The sequence below is a fragment of the Hyperolius riggenbachi genome, chromosome 8, assembly GCF_040937935.1.
Source record: "Hyperolius riggenbachi isolate aHypRig1 chromosome 8, aHypRig1.pri, whole genome shotgun sequence".
Lineage (NCBI taxonomy): Eukaryota > Metazoa > Chordata > Amphibia > Anura > Hyperoliidae > Hyperolius > Hyperolius riggenbachi.
Window position 1 is genome coordinate 77,788,064 of NC_090653.1, and position 24,569 is coordinate 77,812,632.

The 24,569-nt window shown below is 44.7% G+C and overlaps 1 protein-coding gene across 2 annotated transcripts in view; it reads left to right on the forward strand.

Moving 5' to 3' along the window:
- LOC137528216 (cdc42 effector protein 2-like) overlaps positions 1-13,769 on the forward strand; it is a 52,023-nt gene extending 38,254 nt beyond the window's left edge. For both annotated transcript variants that reach the window (XM_068249487.1, XM_068249488.1), the window contains exon 2: positions 11,679-13,769. In XM_068249487.1, the coding sequence (XP_068105588.1) occupies positions 11,817-12,506 (690 nt within the window). In that variant the 5' untranslated portion in view covers positions 11,679-11,816 and the 3' untranslated portion in view covers positions 12,507-13,769. The remainder of the gene's footprint in view (positions 1-11,678) is intronic.
- The last annotated feature ends 10,800 nt before the right edge of the window (positions 13,770-24,569 follow it).

The window sequence follows — 24,569 nt, forward strand, 5'->3', positions numbered from 1 at the left end:
TATATATGTGTTTTTTTCCCCTGGCATAGTATGGCTAATCCTACTGCTTTAAAGAGAACCAGGGACGAAGCACCCTCATGTATTTTATTACATTTATCAGTGGGAACATGACAGTAAACACCTACCCTGCTTTTAGTTTAAAATCTTCTCTGCTTAATCTGTCTATAATCAGCTGTGATAAGAATCCCTGACTGAGTCAGTCGAGGTTTGACCTGGAATCATTATAGCTGAGTCACTCTTTTGTGGAGTCTTTTCAAGCCCAAGCCTTCCCCCTCCTGGATCAGATTTCCTGCTTTACATACTGAGAGCTCTGATGACATGGGAGGGGCTGCTGCTGCAGGAAAAATCTCTGAAACAGACAAGTGTGGCTGTGTGATCTGTGTGCTCTGTCTGTGCAGCCAGTCATCATTATTATCTACTGTATGCAGTTTCATTACTATGAGAGACACTTCCTACAGGCAGCCACACAGCATACCAGAATATGAAGTTGAAAGCACACAGATGAAATGCTGCAGCAGCAGCTCTGCTTGTCTATAGTCTCATAGAGGCTAGACAGCACATCCAGAATACCTCATAACCTGGAAGCAGATGGGATATGAGCCGGCGGCCATATTGGATATTTCCTGGAGCAATAATGGATAAAAAGCACTCAAAAAGGCACACCAGAGTGGCAAAATTATCGGGTAGAGCATTTATTCTTTACAAGCTATCAACTGATATATTTATTTTGTGTGAATTGTTCATCTCTGGTTCCCTTTAAGAACTAATTATTTTTATGGTCACATCCTGTTTATAGAGGGAAGGAAACCAGCAGTGATTAGGAACAGATCCTCTCTAAAATTAAACTTCCACCTGAAAAGCTAAGGTGATGAAAAGCACAGGAGATATGTCTGTGAATTCCCAGTCTTGGAACGGTGAGGTGGAGGGGGACAGGGAAGCTTCTGGTAGTTCCAGAGGCTTTAAGTATCTGTTTTTTTTCCCCCCTAAATATCTCACAGGTTTGCTTTAAAGTGACACTGAAGCCCCCCCAAAAAATAATTATGATATAATGAATTGGTTGTGTAGTACGGATAATTAATAGAACATTCGTAGCAAAGAAAATAGTCTCATTTTTATTTTCAGTTTTTTTAATAACATTGCATCATTCTCTAATATTTTTTTCAGTTTACACAGTACGCTCAGCATGCTAAATGATTTCACAGAGCAGGCTAATGCTCTTTTGAACTTTCCTCTGCAGAAAAAACAAAATACAGTGACAAAATGTTGAGATAATAAGCTTCAGAAGACAGAGCTCTCTGCTTTGAGCATTTGAGCATTCAGTGAAAATCTTTTGCATAGATAACTGGAGTTTCTTAAAGGGAAGATCCACGGAGTTGTTTAAAAAAAAACAAAAAAATTCGAATCCACTTACCTGGGGCTACCTCCAGCCCATGGCAGGCAGGACGTGCCCTTGACCCCGCTCCGCAGGCTCCCGGTCTTCTCCGGTGGCTCACCCGACCTGGCCAGGCCGGCTTCCTGGTCGGGCTTCTCCTTGCGCTCTAACGTGCGTCTCACGCGGTCACGCTGACGTCATCGGACGTCCTACGGACTGTACTGCGCATGCGTACAGCCTGGAGGACGTCCGATGATGTCAGCGTGACCGCGTGAGACGCATGTTGGAGCGCACAAGAGCCCGACTTGGAAGCTGGCCTGGCCAGGTCGGGTGAGCCACCGGAGAAGACCGGGAACCTCCCGGAGCGGCATCGAGGGCACGTCCTGCCTGCCACGAGTTGGAGGAAGCCCCAGGTAAGTGGATTACTATTTGTATTGCTCCGTGAACCCTCCCTTTTAACTCTTCCTGTACTGGAAACAATATTAGACTCCTATCTCTGCTGCTAATGTTGTATTTCTTAGATGTACTACACATACAAATCATTATGTCATAAGTTTATTTTCACTTTAACTGATGTAAGCATGACTGTTGCTTCAAGATCCAAATAATGTAATATTTTTTGTAAATCAGGTGCTTCTCAAACTGGGTGCTGCAGCACCCTGGTGCACTGCAAGCACCTCGTAGGGGTGCCCTGGCATTCATCCCCATCCTTTATGCACTGACATCAGGTAATGCATCTGCACATTGATACACAAAGTGCGGGTTAGTGACCACATCGAGGGGGGGATGCCGCCTAATGGGGGTCACTAACTACTTAAAGAAGATGTAGTCACTGGCCCCTAGAGTGACAAAATAAACATCACTAGCTACTTGGAAGGAGGGGAATGCTGCCTAATGTGTTTCACTAGTTGCAGGGGAAAGGGGGGGGGTCTAGCTTATTGGTAAGGGGGGGTCATAATAGCATTTCAGTAGTTGTTTTTGCCGGGGTGTCTTGAAAAAATTTCAAAGCCATCAAGTCGCCCTAAAAGAGTTTGAGAGCCACTGGTATAAAGTATTCCTTGAAAAGTGGACCTGAACTCTTGCACAGGACAGAAGGAAAATACAGAGAAATGCACCCTGTATGTATTTAGAGAGTTCAACCTGTCTAATTCCCCATCATCTCTGTCTAATTACCACTGTAATTTGATATCTTCAGCTATGTCAGCTCAGGAATATCTTCTTCCACAGCACAGCTGCTAATTTGTAAACACAGGATGTTAACCCCATGCCTGCTCCCAAGAAAGCAGGAAGTTGGCACACTACAGATTTATTGCTGGATTTGTATCAGCTGTAACAAATGTTTTTCTTTAAAGGTTATTATGCTGTTGCGTATCTTTTAGAGCAGAGAGGAAGTTCTGAGTTCAGGTACTGTCATGATATAGCAGCTAGTTATGATGTTGGGATAATACAGAAACATATTTTCCGTTTGCTGTGTATTGTGTCAGATGTGTATGGCAGCTGGCTTCAGGGTATAATTGGTCACCTGGCTGATGGAAATGGGAGTTTCTGTATGTCAATATAAATCCATTCAGTGTCCAGCAGGGAAGCTACCATTGTCTGCATTGAATAGACCAGTTACATTGAATAGGCAAAGGAACCTGGACATTTAATTAGGAAATTACTACCTAGCCTCTAACAAGGTAACTCTTCATTAGACAATTACCCGACCACTTTGAAGCCTATACAGGTGATCGGCTGCCTGTTGGTCTGAATATTGGGCTGGAAGTGTTTGAATTGCTTTGAAGTCTGTACGTGTAAACAGGATACTTGTTGTTCTGAAAATACAATCGGACTAATTGAGTCTGCAAAGTTCACAGTGGGACAGGAAAGCCTTGGAATCTGCATGTCACAGCTAGCCCAGATGTGACAGGGGGCTCGGCAGATGGTGATATCACACTTTGGGGAAAATTGCATTAGTTGTGGGACTGAACATCAATTGCCCCGGGCAACAAATCGGTCTATAAGAGCCAGCATAAGACCTTCACAAATCATGTTCTCTTGGAGGTAGCGCATAGCTAGAGATGATTCTGAGCGAATCAGAAATTTGTGTCTTCCCACGACCAAGGTAGACCTCGTACTGGTAACGTTTATTCCCGTTTTTATTTTTATGCAAACTGTCTTGTGTATCTTTGTAATTTTTACTTTGCTTTGTAAATCCTTCTGTATATATTCTTGTCTGCGCTGTTCCACTTTTTGGAATATTAAATATTTATTTAATAAGCCTGACTTCTGATGTACTAACGGCTCATAGCCTGGAAAGAGACTGCAGTGTAATTTGTGCTACAAGTTCAGTGCCTGATTGTGCCTTGCTACTGTACGATTGTATTGTGTGGGTGGCGTTCCCGTATTTGGCCTAAGCGCGAAGCTGACCCAAATATGAAAACGCTGGAGTGCAGAACACTCGACAGCAGAGTGGGAATTATCGAAGTCTAGCAGCAGTTAATGGTGGCATTGAGAAGTGTTTCGAGGAGCAACAGCCTTGTGTTAGCTTGAATAAGGCTGCTTCCCCTCTCGATCAGGTCAAACCGAATCTGCAGACGTGCCGCGGGGCCGGTTCCTGACAGGTACTGTTTAAAGGATACCCGAACTGACATGTAACATGATGAGATAGACATGTGTATGTACAGTGTCTAGCACACAAATAACTATGCTATGTTCTTTTTTTTTTCTTTCTCTGCCTGAAAGAGTTAAATATCAGGTATGTAAGTGGCTGACTCAGTCCTGACTTAGACAGGAAGTGACTACAGTGTGACCCTCACTGATAAGAAATTCCCCTTTTTTACCTCTTTCTTGCTCTCAGAAGCCATTTTCTGCTAGGAAAGTGTTTTATAGTTGGAATTTCTTATCAGTGAGGGTCACACTGTAGTCACTTCCTGTCTGAGTCAGGACTGAGTCAGCCACTTGCATACCTGATATTTAACTCTTTCAGGCAGAGAAAGAAAAAAAGGAACACAGCATAGTTATTTGTGTGCTAGGCACTGTACATACACATGTCTATCTTATCATGTTACATGTCAGTTCGGGTATCCTTTAAGGAAAAGTCTGATCTGAAACAAAATAATGAATTTAGGAGGAAGTAAATGTTTTTAATTAAAGACAGAGACAGAACTGGGGCTAATGTGTTAAACAAAAACGTGTTAAACACAACTGGACATTCACCAGCTTCTCATTCTCAACCGCAGATATGAAATCCTGGCTGGTTTAGTGCGGTCGCGTATAATCTGCAGTGATTCTGGTCTATTCATGCTGGTGTAAAATCCGGACTATTGCTGATCGGTGTGACAGGCGGGAGGGAAGCCATACTGCAGCCAGGTTAGGAGGGGAAGGAGGAGGCAAAGGGTGGAGTGAGATCGCAGCTCTGTGAGGCTCAGCTGAGCGCAGAGTGCATAGAGTGATGCTTTTTATGAGCTGTCACAGGAAATATGAAGTTACAACAGATGGGAGTGTGTTTTACTAAATGCAGCCACCTGGGCTTATGTCATTCCAATTCTCCAGGCCTGTCCCACTTAAGGAAGGAAAAGGACATATATGCCCTGAAATGAGTCCTTCATGTTGATGGAAGGAAGCATCTGGGAGGTTAGTGCCATCTAATATAATCTGAGATCAGCCCTACAGCCATCTGTCTGCCAGGGCCTTCCAGGTCTTGTAGGAGGAGAGATGTGTACAGCTGTCTTCAGCAGCCCAGCACTGGCTGATAGTCTTTTGTGTAGGCTAGCAAGCATGTACAATGTAGTGTGTGTCATGTGACACCTTTGTTGTCAATGAGACTGGTAAACGGGACACCCCCATATCAAGACTAGCCAAACTGTACAATATAGGGGGTGTCAATCAAATACAAAAGGGGCCGAAATTGAACACACAAGGACCTAGTTGTGGTCAACCTCAATGTCTACTTGTTACCTTCCTCCCTTATAAAGTTCCCTACTGTCCAATAGCCCACCTCCAACCCCTATACAGTTCCCTGGTGTCTAGTGGCCTCCAACATGCCCTATACAGTTCCCTGGAGTCTAGTGGTCCTCCTCCCTCCCCTATACAGTTCCCTGGTGTCTAGTGGCCCCAGTGTCGGACTGGGAGGTAGAATAGCTGAGGAAATTCCCCTGCTGGCCAAGCAGTAGAAAGGGCTGGAACCCACTAAAGCGATTTTGTGAGCGTTTAGGGAGCGATTATCCCTCCTAATAGAAACCTGTAGCAAGTCTTCACTATGAGCAGCAACACCTGATTGCTGCTGATTGGCCAGCAAGTAGATTTCCTCAGTTTTTCCGCCTCACAGTCCGACACTGAGTGGCCCCCACCGTACAATTTAATGGCTTTGAGGGCCAGATTTAGCTTACGGGCCGGAGTTTGATATGTATGATCTAGCTATCCACACTGTAAAGATGCTGTTTATACAATCTGGCCAAAGAACTGTATCTTATAGCATTGCTAAAGCAAAGCACTCACTTGTCACCTAAAGCAATTGCTGGTCATTGTTTCAGATGGCAGTTTTGGACCAAGCACTTTACAATTCTGCTACTTGTCTCCCAGCCGGTCAGCACATTCTGTTCTATGGAGAGGGTAGAGCTAGTAGTGTCTCCAGGGAAATCCACAGAATAATAATGGTTGAGGATGAGCATTCCAACTTATGGTGAACCTACCCATAGGACAGGAAGTACGTCACCAGGATTCCCGTCGTTTCTCTGCCATTTTTATTTCCTTTTGGCTAGTTACACACCAGGACGTTGCGTTTAGGGGACGTTATAGGGCACATAACGTGCCCCTAACGCAACGCCTGGTGCTCTCTGGTGTGGACGTCGGAGTGAGCCGCGTTGTGCAGCTTACTCTGGCGTCCGTGATGCGTACTCTTGGACACATGCGGCATCACGTGGTCCCGCCCGGCCAATCGCCGCACAGAGCGGCCACTCCAAGAAGAAAACACTGCACGTCACTGAGTGCAGTGAATATTAATTAGCCATGTGCCTGGCCGCTCTCCCCTCCTCCCCAACATTACTGAGCATGTGCAAGCAGTCTAACGCGGCTTAGCCGCGGAGAACGCACAGCATGCAGCACTTTGCTGCGTTACAATGTAACGCAACGTGGGCAGTGTGAACAGCCCACTTGTGTTACATTGCTGTGCTTTGGGGGAGCGTTACAGGCTGCACTAACGTGCGCCTGTAACGTCCCTGTGTGCAAGAAGCCTTGAACAATACCAGTCACCTGGCTATCCTGCTGCTCATTCTGGCTGCAGTAGTGTGAATGCCACACCTGAAGCAAGCAAGCAGCTAATCCAGTCAGAAACATCTGATCTGGATGCATGTTCAGGCTCTATGGTTAAAAATAATACAAGCAGAGGATCAGCAGAACGTCCAGGCAATCTGCATTGCTTAAAAGGATATGTCAGCCTCCATATCTCTCTCACTTCAGGATCCTTTCAAGTATAGCTTTTTCTGTGGCTAATAGTGCAATCATTTTAATAGTCACAGCATTAATTGTGGCCTGTCTATGCCTATGTAAGGATAGATCTTCTTCAGTCAGTGTTATCAGAATGTGGCTTGTTGTGTAGGTGAAAGTACTAATGCTGGATAAGCGAGATGAAAGTGACTGTGACAGGCGATGGCTCTGTGACTCTGGGAGGAGCTATCCATCCTGTTTGTGTGAGGGGAAGGAAGCTTATCCCAAAGGCCCTGATTTCCCCCGGAAATCTATTAATACAAATCCCTTGTAATGAGCATGTACCGGAGTTATTTTTATCACTGTACCCATCTTCTCTGATTAAACAGAGATTATTTTGTAATAATACAGTACATTTTTTCGATAGCACAGTGGACAGCGCGTCCCTTTCTGCTCGTGTGTTTCCTCTTGGAGTTATCTGATTGGCGGCTCTGATTTGCAGAACAAGTCTCCATAAAAACAATGACTGATTTATTTATGCAGAGACCTGTAGTAATGTGCCTCACCATAAGAAGAATTCCGTTATAATCTTTCAGGGCTCAGGATCAGAGGCGTAGCTATGGATGGGCAAGGGGGAACATATGTCCCTGGGCGCAGCACTGTGAGGGCACTCAGTACAGTAACTGCACCCCGAAGTCCAGGAGAGGCGGCTCGCTAACTGGCTGAGCCACTGCTTCTCTCCCTCCCTCTACAGAGAAGTGCAGAAGCATTAATAGCAGCAGAAAAAGTGGGGCACATCTGGCTATCTAAAGGGGAGGGGGGGCTCATCTGGCTATCTGAACCGGAGCAGGGGGCACATTAAGCTATCTAAACAGGAGGAAGAGTGGCACATATGACTATACATGCATAGCATTTGTACATTTGACTCCACCCATGACCATGACCACATACTGTTTCGTGGCAATGCCCATTTTGTCCAGAGAGGGGGCGCAAAAACTGTCTATGTCCCCGGGTGCTGAAAACACTAGCTACGCCTCTGCTCAGGATGTTCTGCATGATGAACTGCAAACCTTCTTATATTGATATTTATTATTGTGGTCTGCAGGGGAGGTCTGGGTCCATTGGGTTTGGTGGGCAAACACAACTAGGAGTAGAGGCCAGAAGTGTGTGGTGCCAAATGTGTCTAGTGTGTCACTGCTTCCTATTGCCCTCCATTAGGGATGGTAAAATGCAGATTTCCGATTCCGAAGGGATTCTACATTTTGACGTGTGGCATTCCCAGTTCTGCAGAAATCGGAATTTCTTATTTATTTTCATTATTAATAAGGCTGCTTTCACAGTGAGACGTTACAGGCGCAGGTTGGTGCAGCCTGTAACGCAGCCCACCGCACAGTAATGAAAAATCAATGGGCTGTTCACAGTGCCCACGTTGCGTTACATTGTAACGCAGGACGTCAGTTGAATGTGCTGCATGCTATGGCGTTATGCGCGGCTAAGCCGCGTTTGACTGTGCAACATGCTCAGTAGTGTTGGAGGAGGAGGTCTTCCCTCCTCCTCGGCCAGGCACATGGCTAATTAATATTCACTGCACGGTGTGACGTGCAGTGTTTACTTCCTGGTGCGCTCTGTGCGGCGATTGGCTAGCGGGACCACGTGATGCCGCATGCGTCCAAGAGTACGCATCGCGGCATCACAGACGCCAGAGTGAGCTGCACAACGCGGCTCACTCTGACGTCCACATCTAAGAGCACCAGGCGTTGCGTTAGGGGCACATTATGCGACCATAACGTCCCCTAAAACGCAACATCTTGGTGTGTTAGTAGCTTAAAGTTTGTTGATTTCCAAATGATTGTTTCTGGTGTGATTCAGACACCACTGCAGCCTAATAGATCATCAGGACTGCCAGGCAACTGGTATTGCTTAAAAGGAAATATATATGGCCACCTCCATATTCTTCTCACTTCAGTTGTCGTTTAACCCATTGCCTGCCTAGCACGAACCTAGTATGCTATGACAGGCAAACGCTTTAACTGCCAAAATGTACCGTGTATGTTGGCATTTTCCCCCTCTGGAAGCTGTGGGGAGGGGGGCCGATATCATTCCTCCCTCCCTCTCCATGGGCCCGCTCCTGTGCCTCCCTGCAGAGCTGGAGCAGTGGTCGGTGTGTAATTATCTCACCCAATCACTCGCTCAATTCGATGTGTCCACGCTGGTAGCCATCTCCTCTCTTCTTCCTGTTTCCCTGTATGATGTGTGATTACTACGCGTCATACAGAGATTGGCTGGCCACAGAGGTGCCTGCTGCTGGAGGGGACACTGCATGGAGAAAGCGATCAGGTGAGCTACACACCGCACCGCTGCTCCAGCTCTGAAGGGGGGCACAGGAGGGGGGCCCATGGAGAAGGAGGGAGGATGATGTTGACCCCCCTCCCCCAGTGTCGCCTTTATCTGGCTACCTATACTGGCTGCACCTACATCTGGCTATCTATACTGTCTGGACCTATAGCTGGCTACCTATACTAGGGACTCCTATGTCTGGCTACCTATACTGGCTGCACCTAAACCTGACCACCTGTACTGTGGGCATCTATTCTTGGCTACATATACTGGCTGCACCTATATCTGGCTACCTGTACTGGCTGACGGCACCTATTCCAGGCTACCTATACTGGCTGCACTTGTATCTGGCTACTTGTACTGGCGGCAACTAGACCTGGCTACCTATACATATTTTATATCGTTGGATTCAGCAGAATCCGGGCTTTTATAAACGGTAACAATTTGGCAGTAAATGTAATTTTTGTTTAACCCATTCGTGTTCCGTCGTTTTCACTTGAGAAATGTTAACCTCCCATTCATTAGCCTATAACTTTATCACTACTTTTAACAATGAACTGATCTATATCTTGTTTTTTTCGCCACCAATTAGGCTTTCTTTGGGGGGTACATTTTGCTAAGAGCCACTTTACTGTAAATGCATTTTAACAGGAAGAATAAGAAAAAAACGGAAAAAAATTATTATTTCTCAGTTTTCAGCCATTATAGTTTTAAAATAATACATGCCTCCATAATTAAAACTCACGTATTGTATTTGCCCATATGTCCCGGATATTACACCATTAAAATTATGTCTCTATCACAATGTATGGCGACAATATTTTATTTGGAAATAAAGGTGCATTTTTTTCCGTTTTGCATCTATCACTATTTGCAAGTTTAAAATAAAAAAAATATAGAAATATTTCATCTTTACATTGATATTTAAAAAGTTTAGACCCTTAGGTAAATATTTACATTTTTTTTTTTTATAGTAAACCTTTTATTTGGGTAGTTTTGGGAGGATGGGAGGTAAACAATAGGTTTATAATGTAAATGTGTGTTAATTTTCATTTTTTTTTTTACTTTTAGTTGTAGTATTACTTTTTGGCCACAAGATGGCGGCCATGAGTTTGTTTACATGACGTCACTCTAAGCGTAACACACGCTTAGAGCGACGCATGGGGGTGGTAACAGCCAGAAAAGGCGCAGCTTCCGAGAGAAGCTGTTGCTTTTTCAGCGGGGGAGAGCAATCAGTGATCGGGCACCATAGCCCGATTCACTGACTGCCTGGCTAACAAACCGCGGGCCGGGAGCGCGCGTGTACGCGCGCGATCGGCCGCGGGAGCGCGCATGGTTCCTGGACGTAGTTTCTACGTCCAGGAACCAAAATAGGTTAAAAAAAAAAAAATTGAAAAATATTTTTTTTTACTTAGCTTTTTTTAACATATTTCACTCAAATTTTGTTATATCTCCAGAAAAAGTAAAACATTTTGTTTCAGTGTTCAAGCCAATTTATTATGTAAAAAACAATATATGTTACCTATTTCAAGTAAACCTAATGAGTGCAAAATGTCTCAAAATTGCTAGGCAGTAGATGTTCGCATTTAGGACAATCTGCTGGCAGGGAAAGGGTTAAAGGACAACTGTAGTGAGCGGTATATGGAGGCTGCCGTATTCATTTCCTTTTAAGCAATACCAGTTGCCTGATCATCCTGCTGGTCTATTAGGCTGCAATAGTGTCTGAATCAGACCAGAAACAAGCATGCAGCTAATCTTGTCAGATCTGACAATAATGTCAGAAACACCTGATCTGCTGCATTCTTGTTCAGGGTCTATGGCTAAAAGTATTAGAGGCAGATGATCAGCAGGACAGCCAGGCAACTGGTATTGTTTAAAAGGAAGTAAATATGGCAGCCTTCATATCCCACTCACTACAATTGTCCTTTAAGGCAAATGTTTGTGATGACATGGTCTGAATTGAAGTATTGTTACCCTAAAGGATAAGGACAGCTACACACAAGCACATATCCATAATTAAACTGGTGCCAGACAAGAGGATGGAAGTGACCACCTCACCATTATGGTAGATTTTATTTAAAGAGGACCTGAACTCTTGCACAGGACACAAGGAAAAACATAACAGAAATGCACCCTGTATGCATTTAAAGAGTTTAGCCTGTGTAATTCCCCCTTATTTGTGTCTAATCACAAGTTGTAATTTGATCCCCCCCCTGTGTCGTATGACTGCCTATGGCAGATAAGCCCATTTGAAAGTACAGGCTGTAAACAATATGTGTGCTTCCCTAAAACAGGAAGTAGAAACGGTGCAGATCTTTTAGGATTTGTATCAGCTGTAACAAAGAAACGTTTTTTTGTTTTAAAGGTTAATATGCTGTTGTGTATCTTTTAGAGCAGAGAGGAGTTCTGAGTTAAGGTAACCTCTGGCTGCCCTGGATTTATGTTCTTAAGAAGACATGTATGCTATGTGCATAGTGGTGTTTGAACCTGGAAATTTTTAGAAGGATTTAGGATTCGGTATATTTAGGACATGCCAAGATTAATGTATGCATTTCTCTTTCAGATTCAAAGGAAGACGTTTTAAAAAAGATATTTTATTCCATTGAAGACTGCATCCATCAATGTATTTGATCACTTTGCCAATACTTCTGGTGGAATTAATTTAGCAGAGTTAAACTTTAGTCATCCCTGCCACTAAAAGATGCCAGCAAAAACGCCAATTTATCTGAAGACCTCCACTCCAAAGCGAGGAAAAAAGCCAAAGCTGCGAGATGTTTTGTCGAGGGAGATGATCAGTCCTCCTCTTGGAGATTTCAGACACAGTGCCCACATAGGTCCTGAGGGACAAGAGGACATGTTTGGAGAACTGTCCTTTTTGCAAGGAAAGTATGATTTGCTTCCAAACTTGAGCCGCAAGACCGATCTCAGTCTGGACCAAGAGTTTCACTCTCATGACGGAGATGGCAGCTTCCGCCCATTCCTCAAAAATGCAATGTCTCTTCCGGTCTTCACTGGAACTCAAAGTTCAGAAAGAGCCCCACCAAAACCTCCAAGGCTCCACCTGGAAGAAGTTCCAAGCCAGCGTTCCATGTCCATCAGCTATGGGGAAGGATGTTTTCGTAGAGAAGAAGAGTTGTCCTTCTCCTCTATCTCACAAGAGGAAAGCAGCAGGAACCTGGGAACCTCAACTTGCTCTTCTGAGGGTTCCATCACTGGAAGCAGCATGTTTACCCAAACACACGGGACAGATGAATCTCAAAACCAGACAAACTGTGCAGACAACCAGAACTCAGAGGCTCCATACGAGTCCTTGTTTGGGCTTGAGCTGGACCTTGGACCATCCATCTTGGATGATGTGCTGCGGATAATGGATGACTATAAGGCCTCATGATTGTGGAAATGCCATCAGTTTTATATAGTCATGTATGGATGCTATTTATTAGTACAAGGATGCTACACAAAGGACAAGGGGGTAAAAAAACAACAATAGAGAAGTATCAGTATCTGACATTGCCTATTATTGATCTTTACCATGACTACAGTATTTTATATCCGCACAAAGGACATTGCAATATATAATATAATTAACTCATTGCTGATATGGACATAAAAGGTTATTATTTATGATCGTTTCTTTTTTTAACAGCTGAATGAGAACTAACAGTTGATACTTTTAATACTATGGGAAAGGTGTTACTGAAGAAGTTAAAATACCCATCAGTCACCTGATCTGGTCACATTTGGCTGGACCAGGCGATGATCTCATGACTGTGGTTACCTGGATAAACAGCTGGCCATCTCACTGACTCGGCAGGCTTTATGCTCTGTGTTTTACATTTCAGTTCAGCTGAGTTCATAATAACCGAGATATACATATGTAATGTTGTACAGCAGGTCATGCAGACTGTTATTTGCCAACCGACAGTAATAAGATCATGTACGGAAATGTATGGCACATGCTTCAAATTTAAAGGCCAGCTTCAGGCAAACCAGCCCATATGCAATTAACTTTTTCTCCTGAGTTTTCTCCTAGGTGATATTATATCATACCATGTAAATATAAGGCCTTTTAAGTCACCAGGAAGAAAGAAAAGCCTCAAAATGATTTTAACAGTACTTTTCGTCTACTTTTTGATAGTTGTTGAAAAGTTATTTTAATGGGAAGATGAAACTGTATCTCCTAGGAGAAAACTTAGGAGAAAAAGTTCATTGCATATGGGCCTCAGTCTTAGAACCTAGAAAACCGGGTGCTCGGATGTTGCCTCTGTGTGTGTGAAATGAGGCTTGTTTTAGGAATGCAGTGTTGATATCAAGCAGCCCATCACAAGGGGGTCTATGGTGCAGAAAACAAACGTGCATCTGACCCAGGTACTTTTTAGGTTAAGGCTGCTTACACACCAAGACGTTACAGGCGCACGTTAGTGCGCCTGTAACGCTCCCCCAACGCACAGCAATGTAACACAAGTGGGCTGTTCACACAGCCCACGTTGCGTTACATGTAATGCTGCACGTTCGGTGCAAAGTGCAGCATGCTACAGCGTTGGAGCGGCTATAGCCGCGTTAGACTGTTTGCACATGCGCAGTGGGGGGCGGAGAGGAGGCGGGGAGAGCCAGCTACAGTAGCCGCGCACATGGCTACTTAATATTCACTGCACTGGCGGCAGCTGATTGGCCGGTGGGACCACGTGATGCGGAGTGTCTCGCTCCGCATCACGTGGTCCCGCTGGCCAATCAGCGCCACTCTGGGAGACATTATAGGAATCGAGCCGCCTAACGCGGCTCACTCTACCGTCGGCTCTTGCAGCACCATACGTTGTGTTAGGTGCACGTTATGCGACCTTAACGTGGCACCTAACACAACGTCTTGGTGTGCAAGAAGCCTTAATTTACACATAAATCTGTACATTTCTGGTCCAGGCCAGTCCTGTCCAATTCTGTCAGTTTTGGATCAGTTTTTTGTTAGTTTTACCTGACTGGACCGGAAATGTACATCTTTTTTGTGTTAACACACCCATAAAAAACCAATACAGAACGGACAGGACCGAACCGCAAATGTACAGATTTATGTGTGGACGCAGCCATAGAAACGCATGCAAAACTGTTGCCAACTGTCAAAAACTAACAGGACAGCATTGGACACCTAGTGAACCCAGCCTAAAAGGGACTCTGAGTGCCTACACAGAACTAGGAAGGCATTTTGTGCCTGGATACTGGGTCTAAAAGAAAATGACCTGTGCATGGCCTTCAAACTAAGAAAACGTCTGTTCTAATTAGGGATGGTCAATGAGATGCAAATAATGTTGAGTTGATGCAGCATTATGCAATTTTTTTATGCAAATTGTTGTGGCTTGAAAACGGACCAATCAAATCCTGCTGAGGTAAAATTCGATTGGTCAATGTTTAAGCTGCATACATTTGCACATACAATTTGCATAATCCTGCATCCACTTGTAATTATTTGCATCTCGTTGACCATCCCTAGTTCCAGTTATACTGTGCAAGCCTGTGTTTTCAATTAACCCTTACTATCTGAGAGTGCATTGTCCACTGTAGCTCTTGATGTCCAATATATGTATGGTATGTGATATTTTCTGACGTGGCATCAGCCTCTTCATACTAAGGGCTAGTGCACACCTAAAAGCGCTAGCAGAATCGGAAACGCTAAGCGTTTTTTGGAAGCAATTTTTCTGAGCGGTTTCAGGCATGTGCCTAGCGATTTTCTAGGTATGTCTAGCGATTTTTGGAGCATTTTGGTTTAGCAATTTTTAATTTTTTGTACAGTTTGAGCTGGAAGTGAACAGCTTTTTCAAAACAATTTGGAAAAATCGCTCTGTTCTAGCGTTTTTAGAGCGATTTTTCCACTTTCCTATACTTAAAGAGAATCTGTACTGCCTGATTTTGTACAGTAAAAAAAACATACCAATCGAGTCACTGTGATCTCCTGGATCCCTCCTTGCTATTGCCCCCGCTCCCTGCCGCAATCCTGGCTTTTAATCGCCAGTTTAGGCAGTGTTTACAAACAAAAAACATGGCCACTAACCAGGAAGTGATGCTCGTGTGTGTGTGTGTGTGTATATATATATATTATGTTACAGTATACTACAAATTTTTATTACATTGTGAATTATATGCAATTCAGTCTGGGATTAGCATGTGACAGGCAGCAGCTCCTTCCCCCCTCAGCCTCACAAACTCAGAAAACTGAGAGCAGAGACCTGTCTGTGAGGGATAAACAAAGCACACACACAGAGCCTGCAGGGGGCTTGGAGGAGATGTGCATAACTTCTCCCTATCACAGCAGAGGCAGCACACTCCTCTCTGGGCCAACAAAGCTTGACAAAGAAAAGATTAGATATATTACAGAGAAAGTGCAGCTAGAAAAGGCTGCAGTAAGCCAGACCACATTAGAACAGGTATAGGAACTTCTAGGATAGAAGAAATAAGGCTGAAATTTTTGTTACAGAGTCTCTTTAACACTGAGAGTGAATCACCTCAGAAATACTGCAGGACCCGCGTTTGCGTTCGGGAAAAAAAATGGTGTGATCCATCCCATACAAATACATTAGCCAAGTGCTTTTCAAAGCACTGGCGTCAGAAGCGCTCTTGGTGTGCACCAGCCCTCAGTCTGTTTTCAAGTTCAAAGTGTCTTTGAACCCCTCGAGCCCTGTGTTGCGCCATGTAATATAAATATTACATGGGTGCCTTTGGGCTCCCTGTGCTGCCGGGTCCATTCCTGCAGTCAGGCCCTTAAGCCAGACACTTTTTTATCCTGATTAACACCATGCTGCTCTGTGTGATTATCCCACACACTTTCGTTGTGGGGTGGAGCTACAGTGCACAAGCCGGAGCCTGCCCCCTAGCTGATGGATGAGTTGCACTAGTGTGAGGAGGTAGAGATGCTACCAACTCCCCCTGCTACAGCACACAAAGATCACCCCTTCCCCATGTCAAATTAAGAGCTGGTGGGGGGAGGGGGGGGGGTGGTATTGTGTTCTTGGAAAAAGTTTGGCAAGGGTTAGCACAATACAGAGAGAGGATGGTAAAGAAAGTAGTGTCGCCGGAAGATGAAATGCTGAGCAGGTTATGAATCGGGAAGGTCCGTTAGATGCAAAGAATTCTGAGTTGCTGCAGCTTAAACACAGACCAGATCAGGTCAGATGCTGCTGCAGCATTTGATTGGTCCATTTTCAAGCTTCATATAGTTACATAAAATTGCATCAACTTTGCATTACTTGTATCCCCTTAGTTATGAATAAGAAAGTAGTGTGGTACCGTATGTTGGTTGCTTAGAATGTTATGTTGGGCTTAACGGACAACTGAAGCGAGAGGGATATGGAGGCTGCCTTATTTATTTCCCTTTAAACAATACCAGTTTCTTGGCAGCCCTGCTGATCTATTTAGCTGCAGTAGTGTCTGAACTACACCAGGAACAAGCATGCAGCTAATCAACTCTAAGGAGTAACTCTAGCCATAAATACTAGAGATGGTCAGTGAAATGCAATAATACTAGCTTGTGTACTAGCAGTATGGTGCATGTACCTAACAGCGGTGCAGCTAGAGACCATGGGACCCCATTGCAAAACTTTCATGGGGACCTCAGATATAGGCACTCATGCATAGGGCAGAGGCAGGTGTCATTGCTTGTATGAGTTAATGGGGCAATTTCCATTCTCATGCAATTAACACTGCACATAGTTCATGGGCACTGAGACAGTCAGAGTACCACCTGGGCCCCTTCTGCTCCTGGGCCCCATAGCAGCTGCTATGGCTATTGCTATGCCCCTGGTACCTAACCATCCCTATATCAGTTGTTCTGAGTTTTACAGTGTAGGTTTATTTTACAAGGGACTGTACCCTAAAAACCCATTTGAAGTTCGGGTCACATGACCCTTTGTTTTGTACGTGCAGAAAGGTAATTCTGAACTCAGATTATGTGCGCACACAAAGCAGAACTTATTCAGTTCACAATCCTGATCATTTATGACGGACTAGAATTCAGATGTAAGGGTAGTGCCTTTCCTGCCGATGGAGGAGGAAGCGTGATCTGAAATGGAGGCCTGATTAATAATACCATTGTGTTGCACTATAGAATTTGCCCCATTTCACACGGCTGCAGCAGGCGTTGCATTCAGGTAAGCTGGCTGTCAGGACATGGCTTCATGCTCGGATCTGGTGCAGATCAGTGAAATCTAAAACCGCATTTCTGCATGTCTTCTGTTCTTTGCAGTCGTGTCTGGTGCTTCAGTCACATGTCAGGAGCAAGCAGATTATGTCACATGACTAGGAGAGGAAAATACATTTTGAGTTGATGCAGCATTATGGAACTTTTGTATGTACATTATTCCAGCTTAAAAATTAACCAATCAAATCCTGCTAAGAAAAAATTCAATTGGTCCATTTTCAAGCTGTATACATTTGCATACAAAATTTTCATAATCCTGCATCAACTGAAAATTAATTGCATCTCATTGATCATCTCTACTTAGTACATACATAGGTTATACGGGATTGTTCCAGGCACAGCTGAGCACATGTAATCAGCGTCTTGTGTAGTGCAGTATGATCTAGACTGCGGATACTGGGGTGGCAAACACCAATATCACAGTATGTGCTTTACACACCCCACTACACTAACCCTATCCTTCCTACGTACCCTAATGATGACCTTTACCCTTTTATGCTCAATGCTAACCTTTACCCCATATTAACCGCTTGACGACCACAGTGCTAACCCCCCCCCCCCCCCCCCCCAACGACCAGGCTGTTTTTTGCAGTACTGGTTGTGCAGGCTTTTCAGCCTCCTGCACAGCCCAGCTATGGAGCCCAGCGATCGGACTTGCCTTCTTTTTTTGTCCTTAAGGGGACATGCCGCCGGAGGTGTCCGATCACTGCGGCAGTTTATTATTTTTTTCTTCAGCCTCATCGAGGTTCTGTCTCTCCCCATCCCCCTCCCTCTTCTTTCTCCCTCCCCTCCACCTATAGAATTGAACAGGACGGCGATCTGTCCTGTTCCACCTCTCCTAGGCATTGGCCTATGAGCGGACGGCGCTCCCCGGCCAATCAGAGGCCGGGGATCGCTGATCTTGTACAGCGCTGCCGGAGACCGCAGCACTGTACAGATGTAAACAAAGGGGATTTCTTTCCCCTTTAGTTTACAAACCGCCTGCTAGCAGCGATCGGCGGCTAGCAGGCTAATCACAGAACTCCGTTCTGTGAAGTGGCAGGGAACGATCGCGCCCGGGAAACTGCAGCCCCAGGACTTGACGGCAATCGGCGTTAGGCGGTCCTGAGGCTGTCCCCGCGGCCACGCCCATCGTTGTTAGGCGGTCCCCAGGTAGTTAGAGGCACTGTAGTGACATATAGTACAATGCAGTAAGCTATTCCTAGCTCTATATACTTCTGTATATTATGTAACCCCAGCTTCCCAGTGATGCTTAGCCCAGGCTTTTTAGCCATGCATAATTCTCCTTGTACAGCATTCTGGGAGACCAGCAGTATGTTTTCTGGCTTCATAATTCTCAATAACCAAACATTCCTCAGAGATCACCTGACAGGACTAAAGATGTCACCACCTGTGATAAATGTCACATATAAATCATGCAGAGGAAAGATTTCACAGTGAGCAAACACTGACTAAATAATCTATAAATGAATATCGTGAACAAAAAAAAGCAATTTCATTCATTAGGTTATTTGCACTACAGTTAATTCCTAACCAATAAACACCACACTTTCCCAGTAAACCTAACTATATCTTTCTCCTAAACATCTTCACTGACAAAATGTTAACTCTAACCCCAACCTTTCACTGGAGTCTAAGCCCAACCTTTCACTGGAGTCTAAGCCCAACCTTTCACTGGAGTCTAAGCCCAACCTTTCACTGGAGTCTAAGCCCAACCTTTCACTGGAGTCTAAGCCCAACCTTTCACTGGAGTCTAAGCCCAACCTTTCACTGGAGTCTAAGCCCAACCTTTCACTGGAGTCTAAGCCCAACCTTTCACTGGAGTCTAACCCCAACCTTAACCCATTAAACATTCCTTAACACAAACCTTCACGTTGAACCTATACTATATTGATTCTTTTACCTAACTGTAACCAATAGTCCTAGATTAACCCTGACCCAACTCTAACAAACACCTTGATCTTTACACTACGCTTTTCTGACCACAACACACTAAAGCCCCAACACTAATCTCTGACCTAAAGGCCAGGGTCACACTTAGCAGAATTGTATGAGTTTTCCCCATAGAACATAGTGGAAAACTCATGCGAATCTGCTAAGTGTGACCCTGGCCAAACACTTTCCAAGACCCTAACACTAACCTCTCAATAACTTTAAAGGGAAAAGCAAGACCGATACGCAGGACAAATAAAGCAGGAAGCTGGTACATCCAATATGTATCTTTATTCGTTTTGTGTATAACAATGCCAACATTTTGGAGCCACGTTGGACCCCTTTATCAAGGCAACATTTGACAGGTCTGCTGCCTGTCAGAATCTCATTGCGTCCTGCAAGTGCTGAGAGGAGCTGACTCCCATTCTTTTCAATTTGATATTACATATTGAGTGACACAATGCAGTAGACAGATGATTGCCTACGAGCAAATGTCGCCTTGATAAAGGGGTCCTACGTGGCTCCAAAACGTTGGCGGTTTTATACACAAAACAAAAAAAGATACATATTGAATGTGCCAGCTTACTGCTTTATTTGAAGAGTTACAGAGGGCATTATCCCTTTTTTTTCACCTGTAGCACTCCAGTAGTGAGTGCGAGGCAACACTAACTTTTTGATGAGATCAGCAGGACAGCCAGGCAACTGGTATTGTTTAAGAAGAAATAAGTATGGCAGCTTCCATGTACAAGCTCACTTTAAAATGAACTTTGCCTAGTGCGGGGAGTGCTGATATTTTAGTGCTTTGCCAAGGCTGTTAAATTTTCTACATTGCATAGTAACATGGCATTGTGCTACATTGCTTGGGTTTAAGGGCGTGTTTCTTTCCACTAGCCGCAGCCGCGGGTGTCTTCCGATTGTCGTCCAGATGTGGTTGTCACTGGATGCTAAGGGGAATCTGATGCGTGCTACAGCAATCCATTTTTAACCTTTGAATTGCACATTGAATTGCAGCGCAATGGCTCACCCACATTCAATGGAAACTACTCCATTGAAATACATTGGTTGCAGTGCCATTGCGGAAAATTGTGATACGAATCAGCGTCTAGTGGAAACTGGCCCTAAACGGGAATTAAATTACCCTTGTAGTAAAAAGATAAGTGTAAAAAGAAAAAAATCACGACTTCCTGGTAAAATAGTCAAATCACCTAGTGTGTATATAAACATTTTTGCGCATGCAGATTTTTAGATGAGCGACTAGTAGAGTCAGGCTGAAGATTAACCAATATAAATGAAGCCTGCTCAGGAAAGTGCATTTTATCCTGAAAATAGATGTGGCAGGGGTGATAAGGAGGAATAGTGCTATACTCCTATAGAATGTTAATAAATGTGTAATCTGGATGTGGACAAGGTTGTAAAGCTGATCACTGGTCTCTGATTGGCGGATTGATTTTATCGACTTGAGTATCGTTATCCTTAACCTAACATATCTGATGAGGTGAGGCAGGAAAATGTCCACATATTTAGAAGGCAGATGAAGTTCCAGCGGTACCACAAATGTGTAACTTTAACCCCGTGTATCTAGAAAAGGGCACAATGACTTTTTTTGAATTGTGTATTTTTGTTTTGTTTTTTTTTGTCAGGGGAGCACTTTCAGTGAATTTGTAGCAGAATGATTTTTGTTTCAATTTTGGATGGGTGAAGGAAGAAAGGGAGGAAAAAAAAAATCCATTTTACGTGTTTCCATTTCTGAAGTGATGGAATCGCGCCATCCAAGACAGAGAGAAAAAGACACTCAAAGGCCCAGTGCACACCGAGCGTTTTTTGATGCGATCCGCCGGCCGCATCCGCCTGTCAAACCGCTCGGTTAATGTATCTCAATGAGATGGTGCACACCGGAGGTTTGAGGATTGTAGCAAACCGCAAACGTGCCTCCTGCTGCACGTTTGCGGTTTGCAGAAGCGTTTCTGCCTCAATGTAAAGGATAGGAAAAACGCCAACCGCTCTGAAAAAACGCTACGGAGCGGTTTACCAAGCGTTTTTATTACAGAAGCTGTTCAGTACAGCTTTTACTGTAACAATTTGTGTAACATGCTACACAAAAAATGCACCCAAAACCGCTAGGCATGTTTAGAAATCCGCTCTAAACATGCCTAGAATCGCTTTGAAATCTGCTCCCAAAACCGCTAGCGTTTTGCAGATCTGCTAGCGGTTTTGGTGTGCACTGTGTGTGTTCCTCAACCCTGTTCTCAAGGCCCACCAACAGTGCATGTTTTGTGGAAATCCACAGAGCTAATCTGCTCTGCTGAGACACTAATTACCTCACCTGTGCATGTTTGTGGTTTTCTGCAAAACCTGTACTGTTGGTGGGCCTTGAGGACAGAGTTGGGGAACTCTGCTCTAAAAGGGCCTATACACTGGTTGATTTCAGCGATCAATCAATTCCATAGAATCGATCGATCGATCAAAAATCGATTCTATCAAATTCCCCATTCGATCGATTTGATCTATCTGACATGATGGAAAATCTAGGTTGATCTACTGCTGGCAGCAGATCGATGGCCCATAGAGTTGCAATTGGATCTAATCCGATCGTCGAATCTGCTGCAAATCTATTAGTGTATAGCCACCTTTAGGTTGTTTGCAAAGTGTTAAACACTTTCTATTGCTGTTGTGGCCACAGTACCACATTAAAAAAACGTGTTTTCTTGGTTTGGCTACAAAGATGAATGTTCTGTTCAGTTATCGCTGTTTTGCTTCAGACCCTTTATTATTTTAATGATAACCACATAATCCTTTGGGATAACGCCTCATTTCCTCCCGCTATGAAATAGAACTAATGGTTTCAGTCACCGTCAGATGTTGGGTTGCAGAGCTCACTAAGCATTTATGGAAACCAGTAATAGTAGTAGCTGGCTGATATCAAAATATTTATTTTACATTCTCGCACATCCTTTAAGACTCCCTCATCATCAACGTCATTTAGCAACCACAACATCCTCTATGTGTTTTCACCATGGCAACTGGTCCGGTCTCCATTTCATACTGCCCTCTGTTGGGCTGCATTGGTAATGCTCCAAGTTTCGTCTTGTAAATAAACATTACTTTTTCTAATTTTACATTCTATGGATGTTCAGGCAGAATCAAATCAAAGTTATTCTTGTTTTGCAATCTTTGTAATGATGATTTTATATCCAATGCATTTTTTCTATGTTCTGGTGAGTTGGGGGGAAACAGAGGTTTACTACCCATTTGGATGTATAAATGCTAAATGATTACTTGTCTGCCAGTTGCAATAAATAGTCATGATTTTCTATATACTGTTGTATTTATTGTTTATATGGGTTTACGGCCCTGCCTTTATCTATAAATCCTGATGGGACTATGCACAATTCAACTATGCATCCACAGGGATGGATTTCTGGAGAGGCCACAAAGGGCCGGCCTTGGGCGGCTGCAGCCCGAGGGCTTTCATTGTCACCTTCTCAAAGAAACACTTTAGGCTTCTTTCCCACCAAGACGTTGCGTTTTAGGGGACGTTATAGGTCGCATAACGTGCCCCTAACGCAACGCCTGGTGGTGCTGGACGAGGACGCTGCGTTATGCAGCTCTTGGTGCGCCTTTTTTGTGCAATGTGATGCGGAGACCACGTGATCCGCATCGTGGTCCTGCCGGCCAATCGCCGCACAGAGCGGCCGCTCCAGGAAGTAAACCCTGCACGTCACTGAATGCAGTGAATATTAATTAGCCATGTGGCTGGCCACGGAGGAGGAGGGGAGACCTCCTCCTCCAACATCACTGAGCATGTGCAAGCAGTCTAACGCGGCTTAGCACAGAATGCAGCACTTTTTTAGAACGTGCTGCGTTACAACATAACGCAACGTGGGCACTGTGAACAGCCCATTGATTTTTCATTGCTGTGCGGTGGGCTGCATTACAGGCTGCACTAACGTGCGCCTGTAACGTCCCACTGTGAAAGCAGCCCAAGTCATCTCTGTTTATATCACTAATTGGGCTTGATTCACCGGTTCACACGGATGCTTGGCGGCGTCTACTGCCAAGCGTTCGGGACCCATCGGCTAAACACTACCATGCAAGTGAATGGGAGCGTTTAGCATTGCGCGGTTACCGTTGATTGCATAAACGAGGCGTTCCGATCCCGATTTAATGTGTCGTTTCGGCCGTCCCTAGAAGCCGCATGCGATGTCCAGGGACGGCTAGCCGACGCGGCTTCATGTCCCTCTGCGGGGACGAGAAGCGACGATCTCCGTACTGCCGCCACCGAACGGGACCTCAGGACGACGCGACTTCCTGGCCGCCCCAACGCCGCCTGCCGTCCGTGTGAACTGGCCCTAAGTCAAATAGCATGCCCTTTAGAGTTAACACACCTTAGCGAGCGCTATGAACTTTGATTGGCCCAATAGGCTGCCTGTCACTTGACAGGAAATGTGACAGGCAGCCTATTGGACCAATCAAAGTGCGGGGATAACGTCCTTTAAAGTGAATGGACCTGCAGGGGCTCAGGGCAGGACGAGTGGAGCTCTCGTCATTGCCAATTAACAGGCATAAGTTCATAGCGCTCTTTATGCTACTCTGATAAGGCACCTTAACTCTGATAAGGCACCTTAACTCTGATAATGCATGCTATTTGTCTTAGTGAATCAAGCCCATTGTGTTTTGTAAACTTAATCATTTTTTTAATAGATTAAAAATTAAATATTGAAGCCCTAGTTGATCCAATCTGATTTTTACATTGTTGGTGAAGATGAACTGGCAAATAAGCACTTCCTCTCACAGCGTTTATATTTGAAGCAGCAGTTATAGAGAAATTAGCTATGGAAATGTCAGTTATGTGACCCAGAGATCCTTCCTACAAGCATGGAGCTAGCAGCAGAGTGGGTGTTCCCAGATAGCGAACAGCTCTCTGAGGCCTGGAACCCACTAAAAAAGTGCTATCACAATTGCTAGCGATTTGTGATAGCATTTTGCAAGGGATTTTGTCTTCCTTCCACCTATACAATTCATTAGAATGAAAATGCTCCCAAAATGCTGCATGTCCTGTGATTTCCTTAAAGTGTACCAGAGCTGTAAAATGACAAAGATTTATACATGCCTGGGGCTTCCTCCAGCTGCGATCGCTCCTACGCCGCCGTCCTCCACTGCCCGCAGCTTCGGGAGCCGGGTCCCCGCACTTCCGTCAGTCGGAGCCAGTCTGGCGTAAGAGAAGCGCTTCCTCTACGTATCTCAGCATCTGCAGGAGAGATACGCAAAGAGCGCACTTCTCCTGCGTAGCTGGCCTCGACTGATGTCAGTGGCGGGCAACAGAGGACGGCGGCGTTGGAG